Source organism: Branchiostoma lanceolatum, chromosome 11 (genome assembly GCF_035083965.1).
Source record: "Branchiostoma lanceolatum isolate klBraLanc5 chromosome 11, klBraLanc5.hap2, whole genome shotgun sequence".
Lineage (NCBI taxonomy): Eukaryota > Metazoa > Chordata > Leptocardii > Amphioxiformes > Branchiostomatidae > Branchiostoma > Branchiostoma lanceolatum.
This window is the reverse complement of record NC_089732.1, coordinates 10,700,415-10,728,354: the sequence shown is the minus strand read 5'-3', so window position 1 is coordinate 10,728,354 and position 27,940 is coordinate 10,700,415. Positions and strand designations below refer to the sequence as shown.

Sequence of the window (27,940 nt, the reverse complement as noted above, 5' to 3'; positions counted from 1 at the left end):
GCGCAGTCGGGGCTATATCCGGGTACTTCACCCTGCGATCAAAGTACGAGTGGGTGCGAGAAAGTCGTCTGATTCGGGCGATATTTCCTTAGATTTGCTCACTTCTGGTGGAATTTTCACAGTAACCGGGGAGAAACGGCCGTCTGATCGGAGTCCGTGAGGAGAAGAAGGCGGTAGAGAAGGTAGGTAGGCCGTGGCGGGCCGTATATCACGCGCCGACCGTCCCGCGGGAGGCACATACCGACTCATGTTCCCCTCACACGTCCCAAACGTGTCGACGTAGCAAAGCTCAGGGTCCCATATCACAAGGGCAAGAGAATTGGCACTAATTCTTTAAACTGCTGTGGATTATTCAGTCCTAGATGATGTAAGAACCAGCCCTGTAGACGTGTAGGAAGTTGTCATGTTGATTCTGACAGGGATTTTTGTGATGAAGTGTTCTGTTTTGGTCGTGGTCACCTTGGCGAACTAAAGCAGATAGTCTTTTCCTGCAGACGAATTTTTTTATTCCTCTAGCTGCTCCATCAATAAAATTATGACCACCTGTGTGTTTGTCATTCTGGGGGGCGTATTGTGGACAGTGTCAAAGTTCAATTTTTTCTCCTATAAGAGATTTATTTACTTACTGTAGCAACGCCGTGACGAACGATTCTTCACACGACATGATTTCATCTGGAAATAATTAAGGGCGATCATTCTTCTAGGCGTATACGGAATTAAGACCACGCCACCCCCTCAAATTATGCACCAGTTCGGCTCCCTTTTTCTCAGAAAACCCGTTCCAGGCGCCCAAATACCCAAGTTTTATTTTCCCTTTTTATTGAAATAAGAGTTACTTAATTGTAGAGTGAGTTAAAGAATGTCAATGGGACGGTTTCTGATTGCATCATGGGTTCCAGCATGTACATTTGTACCCCATATTTCACATTCCTGAAAAGACAACACACTTAAACCCACATGAATCACAAAGGCTAATCAGGGTTAAATTTGCCACCCATTCAGTAATGGAGATACTGCATTAACACACAGTGTGGTATCAGGAAGGGAAAGAATGCTTGTAGGGTTGGATTTTTGTAGTCTATTCAGGCCTAGGGTGTAAGGTTACTTCATCTTTCAACAGAGCTTGAATAATGGGGTGGGAAAGGTCATCAATGAATTGTTAGGTTTGTGATATACTTGTACCACATGGACCTTTGACTAGATTGTATCAGTCTCTTTATTAGTTTACCATTATTTGTGTTCTTGCCAGTAGTAAACTCACTTTCAGTAGTAGTTTTGATTCCCATATTTTCCCTGTCCAGTTTCTAACCATTTCAGTCCTTTTTGTAAGTTCTTGTTAGCACATACTTGAATTCATGTGTACACGACTGTTTACTGCATAATTGTTACTCCTGAACATACAATGTAGCAAAAATATGGGTGCTTGGTACATGTAAGTAGAAGTAGATGAAGCAACAAACTATAGTATAGATCATGTGTAGTGTACATGCTCTTAATGGTCCTAAAGGTCATTTATAAATTACCAGCAAATTCTGTCAAAGTCCAGGTTGATCATTGTAACTGAAAGTGGGTCAAAGATCACTGTTTGCATAAAGTGATTCACTTATTATCTTATAGTACTACCTAAGGGTAACAGGAGTTAGTAGTCACCAGATGTGTTGCTGTGTATGGTGGGCAGCTAAAGGGCTGTCTTTGGTACACCATCAAAACAGACAGTGTTTTGAAAGCAGTAGAAGTTTCACACCAGGATGTTGACAGGTACCAAACAGTGAAGGCCTACCAAGGAATTCCAGGGTAAGACAGTTCTGGCAGGAGGACAGGGCTTTTCCTTCTTCAAGACAACATACTCCAAATCCTTACATCATCCTGTATTAGTGTGGAAAAACAGGGAATGTTGTTGTTTGAAAGCAGGCTATAGATTATGTGTTTAAGTTACACATGTACATGGGGTGCTAACACTAAATCTGTATTGAATGGCATTATCTATGGAAATGAACTTGCTATCGGATAAACTGATTATTAATGTATACCTATCAACATCATTTTACCATCAATTTTGTTGTTTGGTATTCTTAACTTTTAACTTTCAATGTAAAATTACTTGACCAAGGCAAGATATCAATTGTAATCTCTTTCCTTATCTCTGTCTAATTTCGTTATCTCTACTTGTACTTTCCCTTCATGTCTTGAATGAAAGAAGAAAGGTGGTTTATTTCAGGAATTTCCAAAGCAAGTTAAAAACATGGGCATGCAGATGATACCCATGAAAAGTATCTCTATGTGGGCCTTAATTAGAATTCCAAGAAACCAGGAGAAGCAGTCTGAGCCCCATTGCCAGTCTAAATATAACCGCTTTCTCTGATATCGAATTGCTGATGGAATTGCTAGGGGGAGCAACCAGACAAGCCATACTAAGCCTGACCTTAACCTGACCTTAACCACTACTTGTCTGGAAGATGGATTATTGACTGGTCTGGACAGGTTTTGCACATTGTGGGGCCCAGACCTACTGTGAGCTAAATACAGACAAGCTGGTAAAAAAAGCTCAATGATCAGCCAGTCTACTGAATCTACATACAGTCATACTCATTTTTTAACCTAAAGCCTGCAGAGTACTATTACCTTTTGAAAGTATGCAAGTTTGTTAGTAGATAAATTATTACTTAGCAAATATGTATTCTCATAAAACCATATGACATATTGGGTAAGTATTATTGATTTTGATGTACTTAGTCTTACCCATTTATTTCATGAGAATTTAAAAGGTATAGTTATTTGACCAAGAGACCTTGACCTGTGTAGGCTAGAATAGACAGTCATATCATAACTGACATAAGTGTTATCGAATGGGACATCATATTATTAGTCACCATATCTATTTCCTTGCAGGACTACCAGAACACTGCATTAATGATTTCTTGACATTATTCTATACAAAGTTCTCAGCTATATCCTGACTTCAATGGAAACGTTGCCTGCCTTAAGTACATTTGTTCGTGCCTGCATTACATCTTGAACTTGTCAGAGATAACGACTCCCTTCACTCCTCATATGGAATTGTCTGTACCAACCCTATAGCACATTCTCAGAAATACGCCGTCAAGGCCAATACCACGTCCTATCCATATGGATGTTGTGCATGCATGTGGCTACAATGATAGGCTATGGTAAAACAGACAAATGCACAACATAGATTCGTGTGCTGAAAGGACGTATGGTAATCATTGAAACCAGGAGTAGCCTTTTGGTAACTAAGGCAGTGTTTTCCGTTGTCATCAGTGAGAGAAGTTTTATTATGTTTTATCACCATGATAATGATGAACAATGTGACTAACTTGTTGCCTTCAAAATTCAAACACAGGTAAATAATCTAGAAAGTGAGGCAAATAGCCATAAAAGCAGACTTGAGCACCTTTGTTCACACTTCATTTAAATACTCTGACTTGCTTTTACAGTATTTGTATTGAATGTACTTATAAGCAGACTGTACTACAGGACATGTTTGTTATTAACACAAACCCTGTTTTTATCAGTAAGCAAGAAATATGATGATGATATTTTTATGAACACTCTCGTTCTACTGTATATTCCATGTTGTTGCAATCAATCCCTTAACTAACTATACCTAAGTCCTTAAAACTACATTCTGTTGCAGAAATAATGAAAACACATCACTATCATGTAGTATGTTTTTGTATAAACGCATGGGTGTGGTTTGACACGTACTGACTTTGACCATACATAGCCTTCTCTTGTTCCAATAGTAAATGTATATACATGTATGTAGTTGACAGTACAAGGTCTCACTTGACAGGGTGCCCTTAAACCTCAGGAAAGTCCTTACAAAAATGTATGACTGTAGAAACTTGTCTAGGTGTGATTGACTTCTGTCTGTGTATGACTGTATTCCTCTTTCATCATCATCTTTCTTGAATGATTGTCTGGTCGATCATTTAGCAACATCTCACAGTGTAATCTTTAACCTTTCCCTCATGGGCTGCTACCCCTTGGGCTTGCCACTCCCCCTTTTGCTTCAGCGTCCAGACACATCAAAGGGCGTCATGCCCTTTGGCCTGAAGTAGTGGTCATCACAAATATTGGTATTTGTTTTACTTCAGGGTACAAATCACCTTTTGGCTGCTTGATTTAAGAGGGGGTGAACATTTTTTCTTGGAATTTAAAGGTGGTATTGTCAAGAAGAATTTGACTTGAGGGAAGACAGTAATTGAAATTAAAGCTATGGTCACACTAAACTCACGTCGTACCTGCGATGGGGTTCCTTCCGTCATGACAGCGCCGCACGTCGTACGTTTGGGAAAAACCGGGTGCAATAGTTAACACATACAAAGTGGTGGTCACATAAAACGTAGGTACATCGTACGATGGGTTTTTTTAGTGTACCTAGGTCAATCGCAGGTAAATCGCAGGTAAATCGCACGTAAAAGTAGCCATCGCCGAGCGTCCTACGCCGGAAAATACAGCTTAAGATGATTTTGAACATGTTCAAAATTTTGCTTCCGTCGCCGTACGATTTTTATTGCCCCCAATACAGACTTCACTACGGCCTTCTTTTTATACCAATGAGATGAAAAATGTATACATTTCGACCGTGTTCTGATGGTTTCAGTTTTCCCTGATATTGTCGATGTTGTTGAGACGTGCAGCCACCAGAGCACAGTGGCAACTGGTGTACAGCGCGACCGCTGAAGAGCCTGCTTTCAAGGCTACGATTTTCCACGTGTCAGATCGAGTATCGCGCACAGGTGATGCATACGATTGTTTCATGGCTATACACACGTGGGTTCATAATTAGATCAGACCTCATTCCCTGAAGAACCTACCCAAGGACTTATGGCGTGACGTCTGTATGCTATACTCTGGTGTCACGGCTATCTGAAGCTGGCAGACGCCCGGGAACAGCAGCACAACCAGCAGGACGACCAGAACTGAGTTTTTTTATTGATATCAACGATTGCTTTATGTTGTAAACATATCATCCTGTATCTCTTAACGAAAGAAAGATACTAAAAAGACTGAAACTTTCATTTTGCAGTTAATTGCTGTCACATGCACTTCACTTTCAGAGAAATCCATATATCAGTACATCCCACTGAAGATATGTATCAAACCATAAAGAAATGTTGTGCTCCATGATCAGTTGGAATGTTTTCGTTTCACCCTCGTTTTATATCTTTACTTCTGAGTGGTTGTTTAAGGCAATATTGTGTACATAGGTGTGTTATCATGTAAGATCAACGCAATTCAGAAGTGCATGTATCTGTACGAATTATATGTACTTCTGTGAGGTTGTTTCAAACAAATAAAGAGTTGAGAAAGATTTGAGATTTGAGAAATTAATACATTAAAAGAATAAGGATGCGATGCAACAAAACGTTATTTTGTCCAAGTCAGTTTGCCCCGGGCCGGATGTGAAAGGGTGATTTGTAAAGATTATTTCATTAACATATCTTGATATTAAGGGGTGAAAAATAAAGTTACTAGAAGACATATCTTTATGCTTATGCGTCTCTGTTGTCATAAACTGAAAACAACTGAAGCCATCATCAGCGCACATATCTATACATGCAAATCGGCCTATATCATATGGTGCTGCCATGGCAAGGAACCCACAGGGTTATTGTAGTACTGTTTCAGATAGACTCTTAGCTGTTTTCCCTCTATGTTTGCCACATTTCCCCCCCGCACATTTCGCATCTCATCCAAACATCCCGGCCTGCCTCCATGCCCCAGGGACAACTTGCCCCCCTGGCCCCAAGTCTCTGTTTTGTAAGCCTGGGTACCTTTCTCTCATGAGATTATGCAAACATATAGCAGCGCTCACTATGCGCTCGACTGCTTTTGGTTTCTGAAGTAGTCCCCACCACACTCTCGAGGCAACTCAATCAAAAGTGTGTCGTATTGGCCTAGTCAGGTCCACCGCTGGATCCACGGCCTCGCCCACCACCTCCGTCGCCTTCTCGCATTCTGTCTTTCTTGCAGAACCCTGATGAGGGCTGCCAAAATTACAGCTTGCCTTCCCTGTACTTTATTTAGCTGTATCTGCAGTCACACCAGCCTGATTCTTTCTGGTGGCATCACCATCTTGCAAAGGTCAGATGAAACGTGCACACATATGAGATGAGCGACACGTGACAAATCGCACGACGCCGGAAAATTTTGAACATCACCCGACGCTCTGCGATAGCTGATTTTACCTACGATTTACCTGCGATTTACCTGCGTTGTACGGGAAATGCATCGTACGTGCATCGTAGGTACGACGTGAGTTTAGTGTGACCGGGGCTTTAAGTAGAAGCAGATGGGTGTAAAGGTTGGTGGTTGATCCCCCTCTGGGATTTGCTAATGGAATGTTCCTTAGATGATTGAATGGGACAGTTCCGCTTTGGTGTGTCAGGTGGTGTGCTTTGCTTAATATTGCTTAGAATCACATACTTTGTGCATTGCTGCAAGATACTATATTACATGTACATAAGAGAAAGGTGGAGCAACCTCCCACTATTGTATACTTTGAAAATGACCCAAAACCTCATAATCATCAATTTGTAACATGCAATGCAAATACCAGCCGCATGTTAGTTCAGGTAAAACTGGTGCTGTGTATCTTAATGTAAACCTGGACTGGTCCATATTGGGTATATGGGGATCTATGTAATTGGTTTCCAAATCAAAAATTGAGAAAACGAACAAAAAGAAGATTCAAAATGTTTTTTTTTTACTTTACGTTTACAATCTCCACTTTACAGTGTAAGTGGTGCATGTAGAATTTCCCTGGTGCAGGTAAAAAATGTAATTTTGATGTGGTAATTAAGCTCAGCCTTGACAGTCAGTAATGATGGAGGCCATAGACACCCATGGGCCATTGCTATAATTAAGAAGCACAGATGTAGCACTCATACAATTATCTTAATTGCTTACACGTTGTCTCATTACCTGACATGATAAATGGGGTCTGCTGAAGACATTACCTTTTTTGTCACTGGGAAAAGCTGTTGGTCTACAAATAAGATGGATATTGAAACCATCTACCAACAAATGTATTTTTTTTATTCCTTCAATGATGATTTGGTGATGATACCCATGTGATACTGGTACAATTTTTTAATAGAAGGACTACTGTATCGAAATTGTATCCATACACATGTATAGGAAGCTTCACAATATCAAACAGTGCGTTCATAATCATACATATAAATGAATGTGAAAAATTTGTACTTTTTTTTCTTCATTGATCTTGTTTGAATAAAACTGTCTTGTCTTAGTGATATTGTTTGCATGAATGATTGAATCCATGCCTCAGTCACTCAGTGGCCCAGAATCCTAGAAAATATTTTGCCTTGTATATTTAATGATGGGAACTGAAATGTAAAGGAAAAAACACTACTATACTGTATACATATACATGTAGAGTTTAGAAGCATTGGAATTCCATGCAACTATGTAGTGAATTCCAATCCCCGAATCAAAGCTTAGAAATGTATTATGCATAGCAGTGAACAGGTGTTATTTTAAGCTTCAAAGGGAAGGTGGATACTCATGAATATTCATGGCGATCACTTGTGAGCAATTTTTAGATGCATGGCTACCATGCTGTACTGTAGTACTGTTTATGACAACTTGGGAATGCTAATGATATTGCCTTTGGAAAAGGCAGTTTAACATGCTCTGTAGCATAATGCTGGATTGGCAATTCCTGAAGTTCATGGGATCGATGTTTGTTGTCCCTCATGCTTATCCAATTCCAAATATACGCAGTATCTTGGATTTCAAGATATAGACCTGTAGTCTTGCGATCAATATATACTGGGTCATACTTAGCTTTCCTATATATATGAGACAGAAAGAGCCAATTCCTTGCCGTTGACTAATCCTTACAAATCTACAGAATCAGGGTAAATAAGGGATATTCCCTGCTGAGATCGTCAGGTGTTTCTCTGAACCAAGCTGTTATAATTACCCACGTCCTGGTTTCTGAGAAGCTATCTATAAACTCAGCTACAGTTGATATTTAAATTAATGTTAAACAGCTTGCTGGCATTATAAACATCCTTTCACTGAGCTAAAACGTAGGTTTGTTTGTAACAGACCTTCAAACCCTTGACACTCCAGCATTCCTCCTGTGTCCCTTCACTTCCCTCTAAAATCTCAAACAAATGTTTGATGTCTGGCTTGTTGGCTGTTGTCCAGCATCCAGGCAAGCCACATCACATCTACATGTACATTTGTAGTAGTGGTTTGATGTTATCAAGTCCCTATAGGCTTACAAACTGAGTACCAAGAAATTAAAGATGTGGCTAGGTACCCATCAACGTAAATTTTGGTCTTTGATAAGTGTTTTTATATACACTCGTGGCTAGTTTGCAAATAGGGAATATTGATATGCGTTTTATTGCTACCCTCAATGAAAAGGGGTCACTGAAATTCAAGGGTAGATACACTTAGGTACCTTAATGGATTTGGCGGTCACGTTGTTATAGCAGCCTTTCAATATCCCCATCCTGTGTTCATAGTGCTGGGTAATGTATTTCATTCTGAAAGTTTTGGAAGATGCACATCATTTGAGGGCCTCTTGGCAGTTTTTATTGGCACTGCAGTGGATCTGTTTTGGACATTCTGTGATCTTGTTGTAAAAATGTTTTTCTTTTTTTTTCTATCTACAGGTTTTAAACAGTGGGATGCCACAATAGCATCCACAGTAGATAGAGTAGAGACGAAGACAACTAGACCACTAAGATGGCAAGCACAGTCAAGAAGGGCAAGAAGGAGCCCTTGACAGCGGAAGAAAAAGTGAAACAGTATGAAGGGGACGGGATGGTCTTCAAGGGCAAGGTGATAGGGATTGATGATGTAGAGGCGGCCAGGGGGGACAAGATGTGCCAGGATTCCATGAACAAGCTCAAGGTATGTCAGATTCTGATATATAATCTGATTTATTATTATTGGTTATAAGCAAAGACTTTATTCACACCAACCTCTTCATGAAAGATTCTTAATATGAGGACAGGTTTTGTTAGTACAAAGACATTGATAATTGTGAGTCATGTGACTAAATTAGTAATACCGGAACAAATACTGATGACGTCCAAAAACGTGATGAAAATTATGTAGTTTTACACTGTCACAGTGTGGGATATTTATATGTCTAAGACACAGGTAAAATACAAATATATATGTTATCATTCAGAACAACTTTAACAAGGTAACAATTTATACATGTATTCAGCTAAATGTGTAAGAGACTGTACTCAAATCAACTTGTGTTGTCAATTAATTGTGATAAAAAAAGACCAGAATATTTATTTTCTTATGACTTTTCCACTGTGTACTATAGCTCGCAGTAAAGGCATCAGGAGCCCACAAGCAGCGCATCACAATCAGTGTGTCCCTTCAAGGCCTGAAGATCATAGACCTGGCTTCAGGAGTGAGTATTGGAGTAGTTCTTTACATTTCAAATGTGTCCATATCTTTCATACAGACTATGATTGGATGAAGTCTGAAATGAATATTTAAATGAAACAATTGACCTGGTCGATTTGGTTTCAGTTCATACACTCATGCATTGGATAAATTCTTCATATGACATGATATGACTGACCAAAATCAAGTTTCTGCACTAGTTTTGTGCGTAGTTTATTTTGTGCCTAGTTTATTATTTAACTTAAGTATGCTTGTAGAAGAAGCAGATTGGACTTAGTCCGGGCAAGTAGCAGGACATTGTGATGATGATGATGATACCTGTACAACTTGAATTTTTTTAGGAAGAAAAGTTAAAATAAGGAAATAGAAGTTCCATTCCAAGGACAAGAAAAGTGAGAAGGTTAGTTTTTTTGAACACTGACAATGAAGTCAGACATGAGTTTGTAATCCTATGTTTTATGTCTACACCTGTCAGGCAATCAACCACCGGCACCCAGTGCACAAGATATCATTTATAGCGCGGGATGTGACGGATAACAGAGCCTTTGGCTGGGTCTTCAGCCCAGGGGAGGGGCAGCACAAGTTCTTTGCCATCAAGACGGAAAAACAGGTGAGCTTTGTGTGTTTGTTATGCATAACACACCTGTTTTGAACAGTAGGTACAAGTTGCTTAACAACAACGAAGGACTACCAAGAGACAAGCTGCCTAAGACTGGACTGTACGGTTTGATCCACTCACACCAGGATGGACCCCACTATATTTGATAAGCGTGGGGCGATCTTTAACGTGCTAGAGGTGTGGCTCTTAAAAACACAAGACCTTCGGCTTTACATTCAATCCAAGAGGACATCCCTAACTAAAGCTATAGTTTGGTACTCATCTTCACCTGAGTCAAATGAGGAATTGGTGTTAAGTACCTTTCCCAATGGCACAACTTTTCCAGCCTGCTGGGGATTCATACCCAGAACCCTAGCTGCAACACTACCTTGCCACTAAAATTTGGCTGAAGTTACATGTATATAGGAGTAGTTTCTGAGTAGTTTGAGTAGTATGATGATGAGTAGTTTGTTTGAAGTCACACAACTGAGATTAGTCATGAAACTTCAGATAAAACATTGACAAGAAATACAACCTCATCTTTTCACAATATCCTAACACCCTACGATTTACCAACGTTTCCAGTCTGAAGCCGTAGTGCTGTCTATCCGAGACCTGTTCCAGACTGTGTACAACGTAAAGAAAGCAGAGATGGACAAGAAGAAACAAGCACAGCAAGATGGCACCACAGATCCCACCAATGGCGAAAGCTACTATCAGGTATGAAGGGGTGAAATTTCAGGACGGATTCAACTTAGACAGCTGAAACTTAATGTAGTTTTCTTCAGTGATACAAATATTAATGGTCCCTCACACCAGCGTTTAATGCATCATTTCATATGACAGTTCATATAAGAGTTGTTCATTTCACTAAAACGAAGCAGAAATAGATAGATTTGGAGTTATGCCTACATGTGTGGATTAGTTACATGAAAGTGATGCTTAGAGAATATGTATGAATTGTGTTGCAAATGACAGGCCCACTGTCAGCTAGCATGTACAGCAGTAAGTATACCCTGTGTAAGTGTTCTACACGCCAAACCTCTCTCTTATGCATCTTGTAGATGTAGCAATATATGATTATCTAAAAGCACTCACTCCTGTTTAACCTCCAGGGTTCAAAATACTTATATACAATTATTACAATTTCTAGCTTGCCTGTGAAGAAATAGGCAGCTTGCAATTTCGAAGGGTAAAATATTTCAGGCTTGGCATTATGATTCACAATTAAGCTATTCAGTAGCAATCTAAACCTTAATGTTGTATTACTGTATCATGATAACAGCAGCTCGACTATGTGCAGAAAGTTTTTCTGATTTGCTGAGGTAGAATTTCCAACAGTTTACAACCTAAAAACGTATTTTGAGCCCTGACATCTATTCTCATCTGTAGACTGTCACTCTCTGTTTAATGCACACTGCACACTTTACTGTAGTTGGTCCTCCATTTCTCACTAACTTGTGCCCTTGTTCTGCCTTTTCCTGCTGTGCTTTCTTCCTCGGATTTAAAAGTTGGTAGACTCTGAAACAATACTGCTAGATGGGCTGTGTAATGAAGGTTACAAAGACACATCCATTGAGGAGCACATCTATGAGGTATTAACAAATCATGCGACATCTACTGCTGTCCTAACCATAGTTGCCTTTCGCTTAGGTGGCCAGTCTATATTCAAAGACTATCTTCAGGTACACATGTATAAGGCATAGGAGTGCATGTTTTGAATGTTTTGTAAGATGGCTTATCTAAGCCTTCATTGCAACACGTCACAAGAGAAAGTCCTATGAAGACCGCTGAAGAAGCTATTGTCCTTTTCTGAAACCTCCAAAGCATTTAGTTTTACAAACATTTGTATCTGCTTACATCATTATTGTCCTGAGATCAGATATTATTTAGAACCAATAGTTTTTCAGCCCTGCATTTTTCAATCACAGAAGCATACTTTAAACTTGGCTAGTTATGTGGTACTGTCCTTAATTGTGTGATTGTTCCTTGTTTCACTTTTGTGTCTTCTCTCCCAATTTGTCTCCCTGTCTGCTTGCATGGGTTGGAACAGTCTGTCCAATCTACAAAGGTAAAAAGTCCAAAAAAGAGACGAAAAGACAAAGGAAGCCCTACAAATGAAAGCTCGTATGACTCTTCTACGGGAGAACCTATCTACCAGGTATAAGCTGTGTCTAGAATTGGCTTGGTAGTGTGGTACTTTTTTGGACTTGTTTGTTCCTTCATTGAATATCTTTGCTTTCCCCTTTATTGTGTATTAACTATTTTGGCATGGCTTTCTTTGTCTGTGTTGTGAAAGCCTGTTTTGAAACCATATTCTAAAAAGATTGCATGATTGTACATTGCATGCTTGTGGCAGTTTGCTCCATAGTCGGGCAGATTATTGCTTGCATGGCAAAATGACTGCGATGTTAGCTAGGTTTTTAATTGCATTCTGATTGACAGATTTCATTCCATGCCATTTCATTTCTGTTCTTTTAAATTAATCAGTAAACTTTTAAAAGCATTGTTTACCTTCTTTCTGTGCTGCAGTTTACCATGCTTGCTTTTGAAAATTGCATCTTTGACATCTCTTTCTTGTTTTTGTTTGTTTTGTGCTCCTTATTGTGTTGTTGCTGTCTACTGTTGTGTACACAGGGCCAGCTTTCATCCAACCACCTTAATAGCAACACGCTGCAACTTACTGCTTGCTTGCCTCGTGTGAGTACTCATACGTATTGCCTTACGGTGCAGTCAAACCTATCTATAGTGACCACGCCAGGGACTTGTAGAAAATGGCCACTATAGACAGGATTTTTAATGCTTGGGTCAATGGGAAAAGTAAGGATCACCAAAAGAGGGGCCATGTGGTTCCTATATAGAGGTGGTCACTAGGTCAGGTTTGACTGTGTATAACAAAGGTTCGGTCTAACCCCCAAAGTCTCAAACCTCACCGAGACATCCTTCCTTATTCCAGGTTCCCACCAACAAGCCAGTAGAACAGGAAGGAGAAGCCCAGCCTGCAGTAGCAGAACAGAATGTAGAGCAAACCAAGGTAGCCAACAGTTCCGCCACCCTTTAAGTTTGAAATTTTCTTTGTTTGCTGAAAGTATGTACAACATGATGGGGTTCTCTGAAGTCTGATTGTAACATGGCTGATGATAAGTTGAGGAGAACCGGTACATGTATGGCTTGTGATTTGCACTTTTGCTGTACGGCTTCGGCCTTGCTAACACGATGGAGACCAGGAAGCACAGACACTAACTGCAGTTTCCTTGCCTGCCTTACAGGCTGGTGCACAGGTTGGCAATTTGCTGGATCTTGAAGAGGAGCTTCAGTCGCTGCAGACTGTAAGTTTTGTACTTCCTGCTATGATCATGAGCTACTGACTTTTTGAACAAGAAATTATCACTAAGGGGAAGTAAAAGACAATGTCTTCTCCTGTCTACTTTCCTGTGTGAAAGCATTGGCATTGTCAGGATGTGCCAACCATACTAACTAACATTAGTAACAATGCATGATGCCTATACAAGGTTTATACATGTGTGTATCAGTCTTCATGAGACCTGGGCTTTAAATCAACAAAATGCAATGAAGAAGTTTGTCTGTCTCCATGAACAGATTTAGTCACAGCATTTTGTACATGGCTGCTTCTTGTGCAGACATGCACGAATAATCAGTTTCAAGGTAAAAACTTTCTCAGGTGATTACATAAGAAAAGAGCTGACATTCCAAGAGTTGTTGCCTTGACCTTTCACTCAGTTGTGTTGTGTTAAATGTAGTATACACAGTTTACAATCCGTATTTGAGGTGGACATATATAACAAGTAGATAAAGCATAATATCTTGAAAGAAATGAATATAATGAATGTATAGTAGTTGAATGTAACAGCTGCAATTCTTGAAACTGAAGTTCAAGTCTGTAATAAACTATGATATGGCCAATCTTTATACTTTAACAAAAAACAAGCAATCAAAATGTAGCAAACATTTGGAGAACAAATTATGGCTCGAACAATATATGACAAACAGTTCACTATTTGGGAATTATTTTAAGATGCTATACTAACAATACAAGGCTATGCTATTCTATGAAGGAAGTTGTTTTTAGAAATGTTACCTGAAATAAGATATCAGCATGCCACCTAGTGATTGGAGTATGAATGACAAAAGCAGCTCTAGGCCAGCTGTTGTAAAGCGTTCATCCTTCATCTTAATGATCTGAATACAAGGTGTCGAAATAATCAAAGCCCTGCATAAGAATTACTATCTTTTGTATATTGAAATGATGGATGGATGATATTGAAAACGTGTGCACTTTTGTTTGTTTGTTCATAAAGACACTGATTATGATTGATAGCCACTAATGCTGTGTCCAATAGCCAGTCCTCCAGCTGAGTTAGTCGGCTTAGTGTGATCTTTACTGCAGTACTTAACATCAGTAACAGAATAGTCGTGAGAGCTTGGTGCATCACAGTCCCAGTGTGCAAAAATTGTATTTTCCTCCTTGTCATATTTCTAGAATCTTGGAGCCTTTACAAAATATACAGTGAGTCCTGTTTCTGCAACTTTTCTCTGTAAACAACTGCATTGTCTTCATGTTTTATTCAATGTGTATTTGAATACTTCCAGGGAATCAAAGACATGGACAAGTTAGCTGATCTTTTTGCTGCCCAGCCCAACGATCCCTTCAGCAGTCCTGACTCTGCCGCGAACACTCCCAACAAACAACAGGATCTGTTCGGCTCTCCTGTGGCCCCAGCGGTAAACATAACATTTCTTTTTCTACGCCTTATACTATGTTGTAGTAGCTTTAATATTGTACTGCTTTTTTAGCATGTGTAAATAATGTTTGATACCCTCCAATCCCCATTTGTACTGGTTTTAACATCTAACATCCATGGAGTTCTGGAGCCCAGGAGTGCAACAGTTGTCAAAGTACACGTCATATTCAGAGTTTGAAATGCATGTTTTCTGTTGTGCATTATAGTCTTGTAGAAACATAAAAGATGTTATTATTAGTGAAAAAACTTCCTGTTCTCAGTTGTTCCAAGTTCTGAATGGAATACGACAGATGCGGGCTCAGTATCAGCTTTTTCCCAGCTTTGTTAATTTAACTTTGTATTTTAACATTTGATTTTGATTAGGCCACACCATCTTGATTTTATGGATGACATCCTCTGGAGACCCCAAAACTAATGCGCGCGGGCGAAAAAAAAAGAAAATCCAGCAAAAAAAAATGCTGCTTAACCACAGGACTACTAGTACAAAGCTGGTATTGCGAATTGAACCACAGAACACAGTTTATTTGTAGGAGGTACATGTAGGTTGTCTTGTTCATCATAGAAGACTCAGCGCAAGTGATTGATTTTTAATATATTGACAAGAACGACCAAAGAAGGATACTATACGAACGTATTTGGCTCCAAGGACTGTGGATAATATATGACTGTGATGAGAATACTCATATACACCCCTAAGGGCAGTTTCAACATACATGGCATTGAACTCCATATTAAGCATTCCATGGTTTACGCTCACAAATCTCAATGCGAGACCTCTGCCAATCCCTCAATTCCTCTCCCATGTCTCTCATTATTGCAAAAGAAACGTGTGAGAGCCACTCTGGATAGGTCGTGTTTGAAATTGTCTGGGCGATACTCGCTGGCCGCCGCGATCCTCTCGTACAACTGTGCAAACGCAAAATCCCCCTAGCCAACATCGATGGCATACCAATTCACAAATACGCCCCAGTTTTCCGATAAGCCGGCACAATGCTAGCCTTTTGCGGCAATCTAAGTCAGCAAGTTCCGGAGTTCCATGTAGCCTTGGAGGAGGTGATTTTTTTTTTTTTTTTTTTTTGACAACAGGCGAAAATCAATGCGTGCGCGGATGTCATCCATAAGATTAAGTTGGTGTGGCCTTACCAATCATACTTGCTGAAGAACTTGCAATCCGCACAGTGAGTGATGGACAATGTGTCATTCTAAGCCAAAACCTTTCCCCTCCCCCAAAAAAACACACATGCATGCAGTTCTTTACTAGAATGCTAGAGGTCACTGCTACATACACAGTGATTGTTCTTACATGTACAAAGGATGTTTCCTTACACCATGCTTGCACAGCTAAAAGCAATGAAATGGAACACTACTCATAAAAATTGAGTGATTTGTGCGTACATGTACACCTTTCATGTAAATTTTGTGATTGTTTCTTTGAAACTTTTCATCCATTTGATTGCCATTGCATTGTTGTGTGTTAACTGAATGCATATCATTCCAATGCTTTCTGTCATTTTCCTTCATTACACAAGTTTTTCCCTTGGCTCAAATTTCTGTCTGTTCAAAAATTGTTGTTCAGATCTTCAGATATACCATTATCATAATGAAAGTATTTGCAGTAAACAGAATTGATATTCAGGTTCATTTTACCTCATACAAAATATAGCTGTTTTTATTATTAGCATGCAGTCATGCTTATATTAGTACACATTTTCAGTTACTACACAATGGGTATTCTTTGAACAAAGCCAAGCTTGTTAAGTGGTGGAGGTATGTGCAAATTCACTTTGGTTGTGAACTTTTGAGACGGACTATGGGTGTTTATCAGCAGACAAGAGGGATGTCTCCAGCTTTTCCAAATACTATGGACGATCAATGATTTTACAACGGTTAATTTCATTACTGCTGGTCAAAAAATGTAACAAAATACATTTTGTATCTATACCATTTTATATACAGGTGTAGAAGGAACTGGTAGGATTGTGACCATAGAAACCAATTTGCGGCAAGGGAACTCTACCAGCTGAGCTATCCCATACTCTCTACATTTGCTGGTTTAAAGCTCTGAAAATTTCTGGGGACATCCCTTATCCCCCTACTCCCCCATTGTACTAATGCCATCCCTGCTACTTATCTCTTTTTCCAGAGGAAACGGTCGGGGCTGAGTCCGTGGGCTTCTACCCCTGTCCTCAATACTGCATCACCAAACCTAACACCCTACCAAAAACCCTCCTTCGGCCTCTTTTCTACCACTGAATTTATCCAGAAAGATAAAGCTGCCTTTGACAGGGACAAGTTTGTGGAAAGGTGGAAGTTATCTTTAAATAACGACTCCTTATTCAGGAAAAACAAAAGGCAGCTTGGCTCTAATAGTGACATTGCTAGGAGTAGACCTAAGAGTAGAAATAGTATGAAAATACAGGATTGGCAGTCCTTTGAGGACCCTATAGCTACCTCAACAGTAAACGAAGACAGTTTTGATACTCCTGTAAAGACTACAACAAATGCTCCAGTGAAAGAACCAACACATACAGCTGTTTCTAGTTCTATAGTGCCAACGCCCTCTCGTCCTGTTACAAGTGCAATATCAACTTTTGAGAAAACCCATTTTAATGGAAGTACTCCAACATTGTTGTCAGAGAATAGCAATATTCCACAAAGCCATCCAACAAAACACACGTACAAACCTCAGACTGGGTCAGAAGGAAGATTAAGCAATAAGCCTAAGTTCAACCCTTTTGCTCAAGAGCCCGATAATGAAGCACTGAGAACACGTAGCAGCACACCAACACCTGAGGTTTCAAGGGAACGTATGTTGTCATCTAGTACTATAAAATCTCCTGTAAGTCCAGACTGGGTTGATCCGTTTGCAGCTTATCAAGAAACGCCTAAGGCAGCTACGCCATCTAGTGAGTATGACCAGTTCTTGTTCGACAAGGCTCGTTTGGAGTTGATCAAATCTATCCACAAAGACAAACCACCAGAGCCACTGCCCGTGTCAGGAAACCCCTTCAGATCCTCTCTTGGCACCTTGGATGACGTGCCAGAAACATGTGAAATGGAGGCTATCCTGGAAAAGCCAGAGAACCCGTTCAATCCGTTCCGTAAGGCAGATAGCCAGGACTCAGCCTCGGAAACCGTTGCACCGCAGGCTCCGACGCGGCGGCGCAGGACCTCCCCAGGGTTGAAGAGATCGCAGAGTCTCGTGACGCTGGTATTTGGACACTGCACTGTCAATTTTGTGGTGGAAGTGCTTCTGTGTAGTGAGAGACCATTGCGCTTTTCACTTGGTATGAGACCATCTCCCTCAAGAATCAATCCTGCCATCTTTGTCAGATCTTTAATTTCTGGTCCAGATAAAGATCAAGATTTACACAAAAGTCGATAAAGAAAGTCAGAATACTGACGATTAGTGCAGAACTGTTTTGTGGTATGCATACTTCTATTTTGGCTGTGCTTATGAAACAGGAAACAAGTCTATTAAATAGATTCAAAATAGGACCAATAGCGGTCAAAAATAAACCCTTTTTTCGAAGTCAAGTGGCTCATCCCAGGTGGAAAGTCTGGTACATAAACTCACAAGATATTTTCCTCCCTCTCTTTAGATCTTTTCCTTGGTGATGGGTCAAATAGCATGCAGAACAAGACAGTCATTTGTGTGTACTGTTAACCCTTGGTGTTCTAACATCCCAGGGTAGCAATACCTCTCTGGTGCATAATGGTAACCATGGGTTGCTGGAGGTTAACTTAACATTCTTGTCCAACATCCAGTTTCAACATACCTTTCTCCTTCTTTGTTTGTTGTATTTCAAGGATGTAGAAAGGCCTTTAACCTATTTTTATGTGTTTTTTCAAGTGCCACAAATTTAAAAGAATTAACAGTATTATCCAATGCCAGTACTTGTTTCAAATACAGACCAATGTTGACAATATTTTGTCTTGTACCTCAGTATTAATTGGGTAGATAGGCCTGGATTCATCCTTGAATGTATTGTCATCTAGGCCTGATTTACACACAAGTTTTCAGAGTCGACTCAGGTTGTGTGTGAGGAGCTTTGGGCCACTCAAGTGAAGTTTTGCTACTAGAAATTGCTACTTGAGTTGCCTAGGGTTTTCCCTGCACAGTCCTGAGTCGACTCAAAAACGTGTGTGTAAATCGGGCCTAAGTCACATATCATTCATCAAAAGCTTTGACAAAGAAGTATTTTTTGTTTGTGAATGAAGATCATATGTCAAACCTTCAGCAGTCCAGCTTACTGCTGTACCAGCATTGATACATGTGGTACCTATGGAATACTGAAAGTTAATGGTTGTCATCTCTGTCCATGGTGCTGATTTTATATACTGTAAATGCATTTTAAGTTCACGGTAGCTTTATGTTTGCGGTGTATCAAAACCACCGCGATAATATTGTTCTCTCTTCTGCCCGCCTACCCCCATGTTAGTCATGTATGTAGAAAATGTAAACAGGTCAGTCTTATATATTGTACATTACTATGATGTTTTGGCGCCTGTTCTGTCTGCCTGTAGCACTCTTGCTGAGTCATTAGTAGTAGGTGGTTTCTGACTGACCGGAAAGGCGCCAGTGTTTCCAATACTGTAGCAGTATCGTGAACTCAAAACCACCGTGAACACTTTATTTTCTGATCACCACAAAAATAAATCACCGCAAACCTAAATGCATTTACAGTAGTCTGGTGATGGGGTACCCATGAGGGGCCATCTCAAAAGTTCACAATGATTTAATCAACAAACACCTTTATTTTCCAATGTTGTACTTTTGATATAAAATGCTACTTCATCTGTGACATGTACGCATTATAGTGCCTTTTTAACACACTGTCAAAACTGTGTGATTCTACTAACTTTATGCATATTGATTTGTGAGAGTACTTCTGACTTCTGATATGGTCCCTGTCATTTCATTGAATCTGTAAATATACTTAATGTGCCTGTACCTGATTTCTTCAACTTTCTAAGACCCTTTCTGTTTTCCAGGATGTCTGTCCTATGTCTTTGCTGTAGCATCATGTATGGTTACTATTTGCCCTTTACTGTGTGTTTTACAGAATGAAATTTTGACCCCTGTGGGGTCATCTAGTCTCCCTGGCAGCTCGGCAACAACACCTGGTGATGATTTTCTCAACAGTCTGCTTCAACCAATCAAGGCCAATCAGCCTCTGCAACCCATACCTGTCAACCAATCACAGCCTGTCTTGATACCAACCCCTGTCAACAGCCAATCACAGTCCAAATTACAACCGAGTCCTTCCAGCCATCTGTCATCAGTCTCTCTCCCTCCTCCTCCTAATAGCAAATCACAGCTAGTCTTACAGTCGACTCCAGTTAACCAATCCCAGTCAAGTTTACATTCAGACACTAGCAGCCAATCGAGCGGACCCTCCTTCCCAAGTCTGGACTCTGGAAGCAGTAAAACGTCACCTGAGAGGCAAATTGGGGTCATCCGTGTTCTGGATGATCCGTTTGCAGATTCTCCTTTCCAACAGAGCGACTCATTTTCAAGTAGCAGCCAATCGCAGTCCAATCCGTTCAGTGACTCTCCTTTCACAGTAGATAGAAAAGAAGTTGTTAACGGAGTTTCAACAACTCCTGTAGTTAATCCTTTCGGAGGAGGTGATTTCTCCAAACCAACTTCATCCTTCAGCACAGGAGGGATGATCAGCAGGGAGACAAAAACTGTGTTTTCTACCCCTGTAAATAAGGACCTAGTAAAAAGTGACCCGTTCGGAGACTCCTTTAGAGTGACCTCTGCCGATTCGTCTACTCTAGCTACGTCAGCAATTTCTACAAGTTTCCCCGAGTCCAATGAATCCAAGGACAGTGAGAGACGGGTAAAGTACTGATACATGCCCCTATTGGTGTGGGTTGTTGTGGTGCTCTTTATTTTTGGTGGAGGGTAGTGTTTTTTTTCCTTTCTTCTCAGAATTTTCCTTCCTTCACCAACAATCACTTTGTAGTTTGCTGATTCCATCTTGCATGTTCTCTATTGGTTTGTTGTGTATTGGATTTGATTTGTAGTCTGTCTTCTTTCAAACTAACATAACCACAAGTAGAGTGTATCTTCCATTTTGTTCTTCATTTTGTGTTTCAGCACTGGCTCTAACCAGATATGCATGGTGCTTACGTCAGTGTTACATATATGCATGTTTGTGTACACTGTGCTCTTATTTGTGTGTTCCTAAGACTTAATTTATATGAATTATATGGAAATTAATTGCAATTTTTATCTTCAATTGAAACGGCATGACATGAGACAATACTTGATATTTCTAGACAGTAGTAGGTTTAACTTGCACCAATATGTACATGTGCCAAGTTTTCTCTCAATCCTCTATAAGCTTATACAACATTTGAAAGTTTTTGTGTTGTAGAGTCCATGTATGTAGCCTGAGTATCATCCTGTTTAGTTCCAGGCTCTACCTTCAGCCTGAAACTGAACAGGATGATACTCATGCTACCACTGTATGTGCATATGTATTTAAGATTATGTAAAGCAAATGTCTGCAATGTCAGAAATTAACATTGCCCCACCCAACACTCCTAGAAAACCTCCTAGTTTTTCATGGTGAACTGTAGTGTTGGGTCATCCAGCAGCATTTTATGATCAGTGTGTCCCCTTCCCTGTCCTTGTAGCCTCCTGCACAGACCGTCTAGTTGGCTTGCGTTTTTTTCGGCAGGCTTGCACTGTTTTCTCATGTTCTAGCGTACCGACTAAGCTTGGTCATATCAGAATAGTCAGGAATCAGCACAAAAAAGCCTTAAAAACCCGCCAGCCACCCAGAAGGTCTTCGAAGGAGGCTATGTTCTCGAGGGTTTCACACATTGCATGACAGTGTAGTGCAGTTCTGTGGGAACTTTGCAGTATTCCCTTGAGTAGTATCACCATGTATCCAACCATGTGGAAAATCATACAAAAGCTATATCTTCAAATCCTGTTTTTTTTGTGATGGGTGCATCCACCCACATTGTGTTGTTTTTTCTGTGGTATGAAAGGCTTGGAAGGTGGGATTACAATAGCTGCAAATTCGTCTGGCTGTTCTCCCTATGATGATGCACATGATAAGGGCCAACTGAAGCTATTTGTTGTGCTCTTGTCTGCTAAATATTGTCAGTTTGAAATGCGTTATGGTGTTCCAATATCAGTTTGAAAAAGGAAACCAATTTGAAAAAAAAGTTTGATGTTTTATTACATCAGTAGTTTTTTTCATGAAAATGTGTTCTTTGCTCAAAACTTGATTTATTTGCTTTTGAAGCACCTCATAGGTAAGAGAAATAAGTCTGGGGTTGTTTACAAAACATGACTTGCATATTCAGGAGAGAATTCATGAGGCTAGGTAGAATCTGTATATGGTGTAATGCATTCAAGTCTTACTGTGCGAAAGTTCAAAGGCACACTTATTCTGCAGCAGATTTGTAAAGTTGTTAGAAGTGGTATCCTGAAATTGATTTTGTCTCAAGTTGTATTTGAACAAACCCCTGTAGCAGTACAGACTCTGTGTTCTAGTGTATTGATGTTCTCTTGGCAACAACACTTGACAACCTCTTCACCACAGCGTAGTGGCTGAGAGTAAAGTTCTTGGTTTTAAAAGAATTCTGATTGCAGATTTTGTAGGACTAACAGAGGATTATATAATGAAAAAGCTTTTGTCTCTAGTTGGTAAAAAGTTAGAAAACCAGTTTAAAGGTTGCAACCTTCAAGCTACTTTAAAAAAAACCAGAGCTATCGTGAAACATGAGTGTGGGTAGTTGAGCAGAGCATCGGATCCCCAGAACTGCATTTGACTGGCCCCATCAAGAGCATTTCTATTCATTGAGGTCGGGTACCATTAGTGCCAGACATAGCTGCGACATTACAACCTCCATTTGTTCCTGCCAGTGTCATAACATGCATCACCGTAACCCGTTCTCCTCCCCTGTGCAGGGAAACCAGCCACCGGCAAACCAAGCCTTCCCCATCCAGCAGCAGATTGATCCATTTGGAGGATCCTTCACTGCACCACCTGCCCAGCAGCCTGCCTTCTCCCAGGCACCCATGGGCTTCAACCAGCCACAAGCAGGATTTGGCCCAGGCTTTGGTACCGCCCCGATGTCCAGCACCATGCAGTCCCCGCCAATGATGGCACAGCCCGGTTTCGCTAGTCCCGCTGGATTCGGGGCTTCTCCATTCAACAGCACCACGTCCTCGGTCGGGCTGAACACGGCAGCCATCGCCAGCCCGGCGCTCAACACGGCAGGACAGCCACTCGTCAGACGCCCTGTTGAGGAGCCAAAGAAGCCAGACAAAGTAGACCCATTCGCAGACTTGTTAGACTATGCCGCCGATCAAGACAAAAAGCAGATGGCGCCTCCCGACGAGGGTGGCGTGGAAGGAACGTCGGACGCCTTTTCTGCGTACTTCGGCTCGGCCGTAGGTATTGAGGCAGACGAGGAGGCGGAAAGCAAGCCCCCGCCCTCCGGCCCCCCTCCCCCACTACCAGGAGGCGACCTCGCCGGCCCTGCCCCACCACCAAGGCCATCAGCCAACGGGATGACAGGGCTCACCCCGACCCCAGCGCCCCGATCAGCAGCAGGGCAGCAGAACGGCCCAGCTTCATCAGATCCGTTCGGCTTCGGGAATTCGTTCGGAGATGCTCCCCCCAAACCAACCCGAGCGGCTGCCCCACCCACAGCAGAGGCAGATCCGTTCGGGTTAGGGTCGTTAAACCCGACCCCAGCAACACCCGCAGCGAACCCTGCACCCAGCAACGACCCGTTCGGAAACGAGCCTTTCGCACCATTCGACTTCGGAGGCGGCGACAGCAAAAATACTGCAAAGGTATGACTAGACCAGTTTACCTGATAATGGGCACAGTGACAGGTGTAGCAATTTTTTGTAACAAATTCATCGAGCACACAATGCTCTACATTAAAAATTGATAGAAACCAGGTCTTGTGGACACTTGAAAAGGTGATAGGGCTTCACCTTTAAGCTGCTAATGGGTCTGCTCCACAGTGAATAATCCTCCATAGTATGTTATGATGGCAGGATATTGTAATGGAGACACTAACAATGCTGCCATGTGCAGCCTATTCATGTATGTACTGATGTCTCCATACCAGTATTATTATGAGAACCAATGATGGGAACCAAACAAAGAAAGAGAAATCGTTTGAAACCAATTTTAGCAAATGCTGGAATATTGAATCAAGCCTAATGTTTACTTTAAATGCAGAGGGTTTTTTTAAATGATCTACAGTACTAAACAGCAAAATAAACATACTACATGTACATGTAGAATGTGATGATATTGCATATTGAGGCCAGATTCATAAAAACATGTAATTTTAGTCTGCAGTGTTGCTCATGTCAACATGTCAACAATTCTCAGAAATATTTTACCTTACCAATTTTATTTCTTGGTTCACGGATTCTGCAGCTTGTTTTTTTTTCCAATTGGAAAGAAAAGGAAAACGATGTACCATTCAGGATATATGAATCAACTGCAAAATGCTTATTTTTTTGTCATCAACAGTAAAAGAAAGTGCTTGTCTTTCTAGTTGTTGCAGATTTTTCATTTATCTTGGCATTAAAAGTGGAGAAATACTCCTTTGGTATCATTTGATTTTGAGTGTATCACAAGATATACGTTTTTCATATTTGTATTTCGGATAGCTACTGCATGAATTTTCAGCAAAAGGTTTGGGGTGAACAAATATGTTGATTGGTCTACATGCAAGCAGATTAGAAGTAGGTGATTTGTGAATGGCATTTCTGAGGGAGAAGGGTGGGATATATTTTCCAATCTACAGGACAATTTCATTTCTTGTGTGTGGGGGGTGGGGGGAGAGACTACTGTACCTACAGCCCTTCAGTCATTAAGTGCTGTGCCTGGCACTTATGATGGGTCAAGCACACCTCAGATTGTTTTGCTGATCTCCAAGCAGATGGATTGGTCAGGTTGTTTTGTTCTGCTTGTATGTCTCCTTCTAGTAGTCCATGCTTTGCTTTTTTGTGTGCTCACCTCTCACTCTCATCTGTCTAAAGCTTTGTAGTTTCTGTTTGGAGCCAAAGGTACAAATGTAGTGGGAGGGGAAGACAAAAAATGTGTGCCACTTAGAGATGTAGAAACAAGAAAAGGCTGCAAAAGACAGACAAAACCCCAGACCAATTCTTTTGCTTGAAGGGTCATTTTTCCCACGCAGTCACTATTCTGTAGCAGAATGTACATGTACCTTCCTGAGTATAAATGTAGTTTTGTCTGTTTGATTATTACTGTAACACTAACTGTAACAATATTGCTTGATATTTTTATTATTTCAGCAGGCACCACCAAAGCCTGATCCGTTTGGCCTGGACCCCTTTACACAGCAGGTTGGTTAAAGGTTTAAAAGCATGAGGCAAGTCTGCTTTGAATACACAATCTCTACTCCATTTTAATTCTATGATTTAGTAGTGACTTGAGGAAACTAAATTTGTGTACAGACTAAAGAAAAGGATGAATCTTCTAAATGCTTTTCCCGATTAGTTCATTTTTTGTCACTCATACTAGAATTATTGTATTAATTGATGTGCAGCTTGCAGGTTTTGAGCTTCTTCTCTCTTGTTTTTAGATTTCTTCAATCAAGTCAAAATCAGGTCTTGTTGATGTTTAGATTATTGAATATTTCTAATTTTTTTTCCTATCTTGCAGGAGCCACTGTATGCCACAGTGAACAAGCCACCGAAGAACCAATGAGGAGAGACCAGCACCCTGCCCTGTCCAGGATTCTGCACGGAACCTTTTATCTGCTTGTTGTTACTTCCATACAGTTCATATTAGATCCCTACAACATGAAAAAAGATCCTTTGTAGCTTGCACAATGAAGCCTTGATGTGACAAATTTGAAGTAAACACAATGTATAGTACTAAATGCTTTCAACAATTTCCAGTAAGCAAGTGGAGAAATGATTTCCTGTTGTTGTGACATTACTAGTTATTCAGTGGTTGGCAAACATGAAGACTACATGTACAATACAACTTTTGGACTACAGCATACAGTACAGCGACTTATGTAATGCAACAGCCTTCAATTTTGGCAAGTGCTAGCCATCTGTATAAAAAAAATTCATCTTACATGTGCAAATGCTGGTGTAACTTGGATCTTTTTCTGTCTAAATTCAGCTTTGAATTTAATTGCCTTATGGCATTGTAGGTGGAACATTGGTGCAATGCTTCTTCACTAGCTTACAATGTATACATCATGTATTATTTCCACTCTGCAGTGCCATTGGACAAGGCCTTTTAGCACTTGACCAATCGCAGCTTAAATCATCTAAGTATCACATGATCTGAAGAGCCAATCAGGGCCCTAACATCAGAAAGTATGGGGTTTGGTTCAGTCCTTTATGAAAATAAGTGGTCTATTTTACATGTATGCCACAATGGGACAGAATTGACATCGTCAATCACTGTCAAAAGTGTTACAGAAGTCTTACGAACATGGTAAATCCAATGGTTGCCTCCATATGTTATTGTTTTGACATAAATCAATGATACCTTTCAGAAAAAGAGGAAATGTAATGATATGTAGATAAGATATTTTACATATGCTAACAGTAGACAAGTTTACTTCGACAATGATGCCATAACCGTGACTGCTACATGTTGCTAATGTTTTCACATGTGACTGAGACAACTTTGTATTATTAGACTGGTAATTTTGGTGAGCTCAGAATTATTAGTATTAAGTGGTGTCCTGGAATGTTCAAATTACCAAATATTTACAACATCACGCTGTGCACCAATGCGCCCATTGAAAACATTTGAGAGTGGCCGATTGGAAATCATTTCAAATGCCATGAGAGAGCATATGGAGATATTAAACATAGAATATAGATTGTATTTGTCACTGTTTGTATAAACTCAAATAAATTATCTAGATTCCAAAAATGTTCTACTTGTAAAAGAAAAATTCAGAGCTACATTTACATACGTAATTAATGCAAATTGTTTTCCCAGTCAATCCACCTCAATGTATTTAATGGCGTTGTCCAATATTGTGGAAAGTCGGCAATTGTATTTGAATTTTTGGTGCAGAGTGGCTTTGGGCTGAGTATAGAAAATGTATGAGACAATTATCAATTATGTAGTTAACGAAAGTGCTGTTGAATGTATGAAGCTTATGTCTACATGTGCATTATATCATTATCAGAGGATTGCACTGTTGTATTCTGCTAAGATTTTCTTCCCAACACCTTTCAAGTAAAAACTTGTTTAAAAGACTGACAAGTATATAGATTAATTGTTGACCTGATATTATTGAATACAAAACATTGCCTTCCTCTTCTAAGCTTTACTCTCAATATTTGAGATCTCTAACACTAACTAATAAAAAGTGAAGAGGCGGAGACATAAAATGCAGTAAAGTGGTCCCAAATTGGCCAGATATGAATGTAATGTCATAGCAAAAATCAGGCTTAGCAGTACTAGGTCATTTATTTTAATCTGTACAATGCATTAATGATATGTATATCAATATTATATTGTTTTCTTTTTCTTTTAGTAGTTGGAATAACTGATTTTTAGTTGAAATGAAACGTTTTGTAGAAGATGATTTTGAATACTTTCCTTTAAAATTGTAGTTGATATTGTGTTATATCTTTTTCTAATAATTCTTTGTGGCTTTTTCTTTTCAACGACTTCTACGCTACTGTTTTGTTGCAAGCGTTTTAATGATCTTTCAGCACAATGCAAATAAATATACTTCATACAAATCCCCATGTCTTTGTTTTACCTAACGTTACCTTAGACTTGTAGTTTATTCAGTTTATTTGAAGCTACCAGAAGGGGGGATGGAACGTATGAAAGAAAATTGTAATGGCAAAGACTAAAGCTAACCGTAAATCTGAAAGAAGTAGTGTCAGGGTATTCAAGTTTTCGAAAAGTTCTGGTCGTAAAAGAAATATGGTCATCTGTATGATCTGAGTCAGAAGCCATTAGAGAAGTTTGGCCCATGAAGTGCTGAAAGTTGTTCGCGAGCATGGAATGATCGGTTGACGTAGCCGTGGCGGGTCATAGAGCATTTATTTTGCTAGAATTGTAGCTATAACGTTACACGGGGGACAGCAGGAAAAGCAACAATCAAAGGCTACCGTAGACGGCAAATT

The 27,940-nt window shown here is 40.1% G+C and overlaps 1 protein-coding gene across 10 annotated transcripts; it reads left to right on the top strand.

Moving 5' to 3' along the window:
- Positions 1-14: 14 nt before the first annotated feature.
- LOC136445401 (disabled homolog 1-like) lies at positions 15-27,547 on the top strand. 10 transcript variants are annotated; one of them, XM_066443386.1, is made up of 16 exons: positions 15-182; positions 8,679-8,919; positions 9,350-9,439; positions 9,911-10,045; positions 10,619-10,753; positions 11,545-11,628; positions 12,087-12,194; positions 12,671-12,733; positions 12,990-13,067; positions 13,303-13,362; positions 14,645-14,776; positions 16,940-18,007; positions 19,863-20,645; positions 22,736-23,629; positions 25,118-25,165; positions 25,485-27,547. In XM_066443386.1, exons 2-16 carry the CDS (start codon positions 8,752-8,754, stop codon positions 25,527-25,529), a joined length of 3,891 nt encoding a protein of 1,296 aa, XP_066299483.1. In that variant the 5' UTR covers positions 15-182; positions 8,679-8,751; the 3' UTR covers positions 25,530-27,547. The 10 variants fall into 10 exon arrangements, with proteins under 10 accessions (XP_066299483.1, XP_066299485.1, XP_066299482.1 ...); XM_066443388.1 differs by having other exon boundaries at positions 25,118-25,191; XM_066443385.1 differs by having other exon boundaries at positions 25,115-25,165.
- Positions 27,548-27,940: the final 393 nt, after the last annotated feature.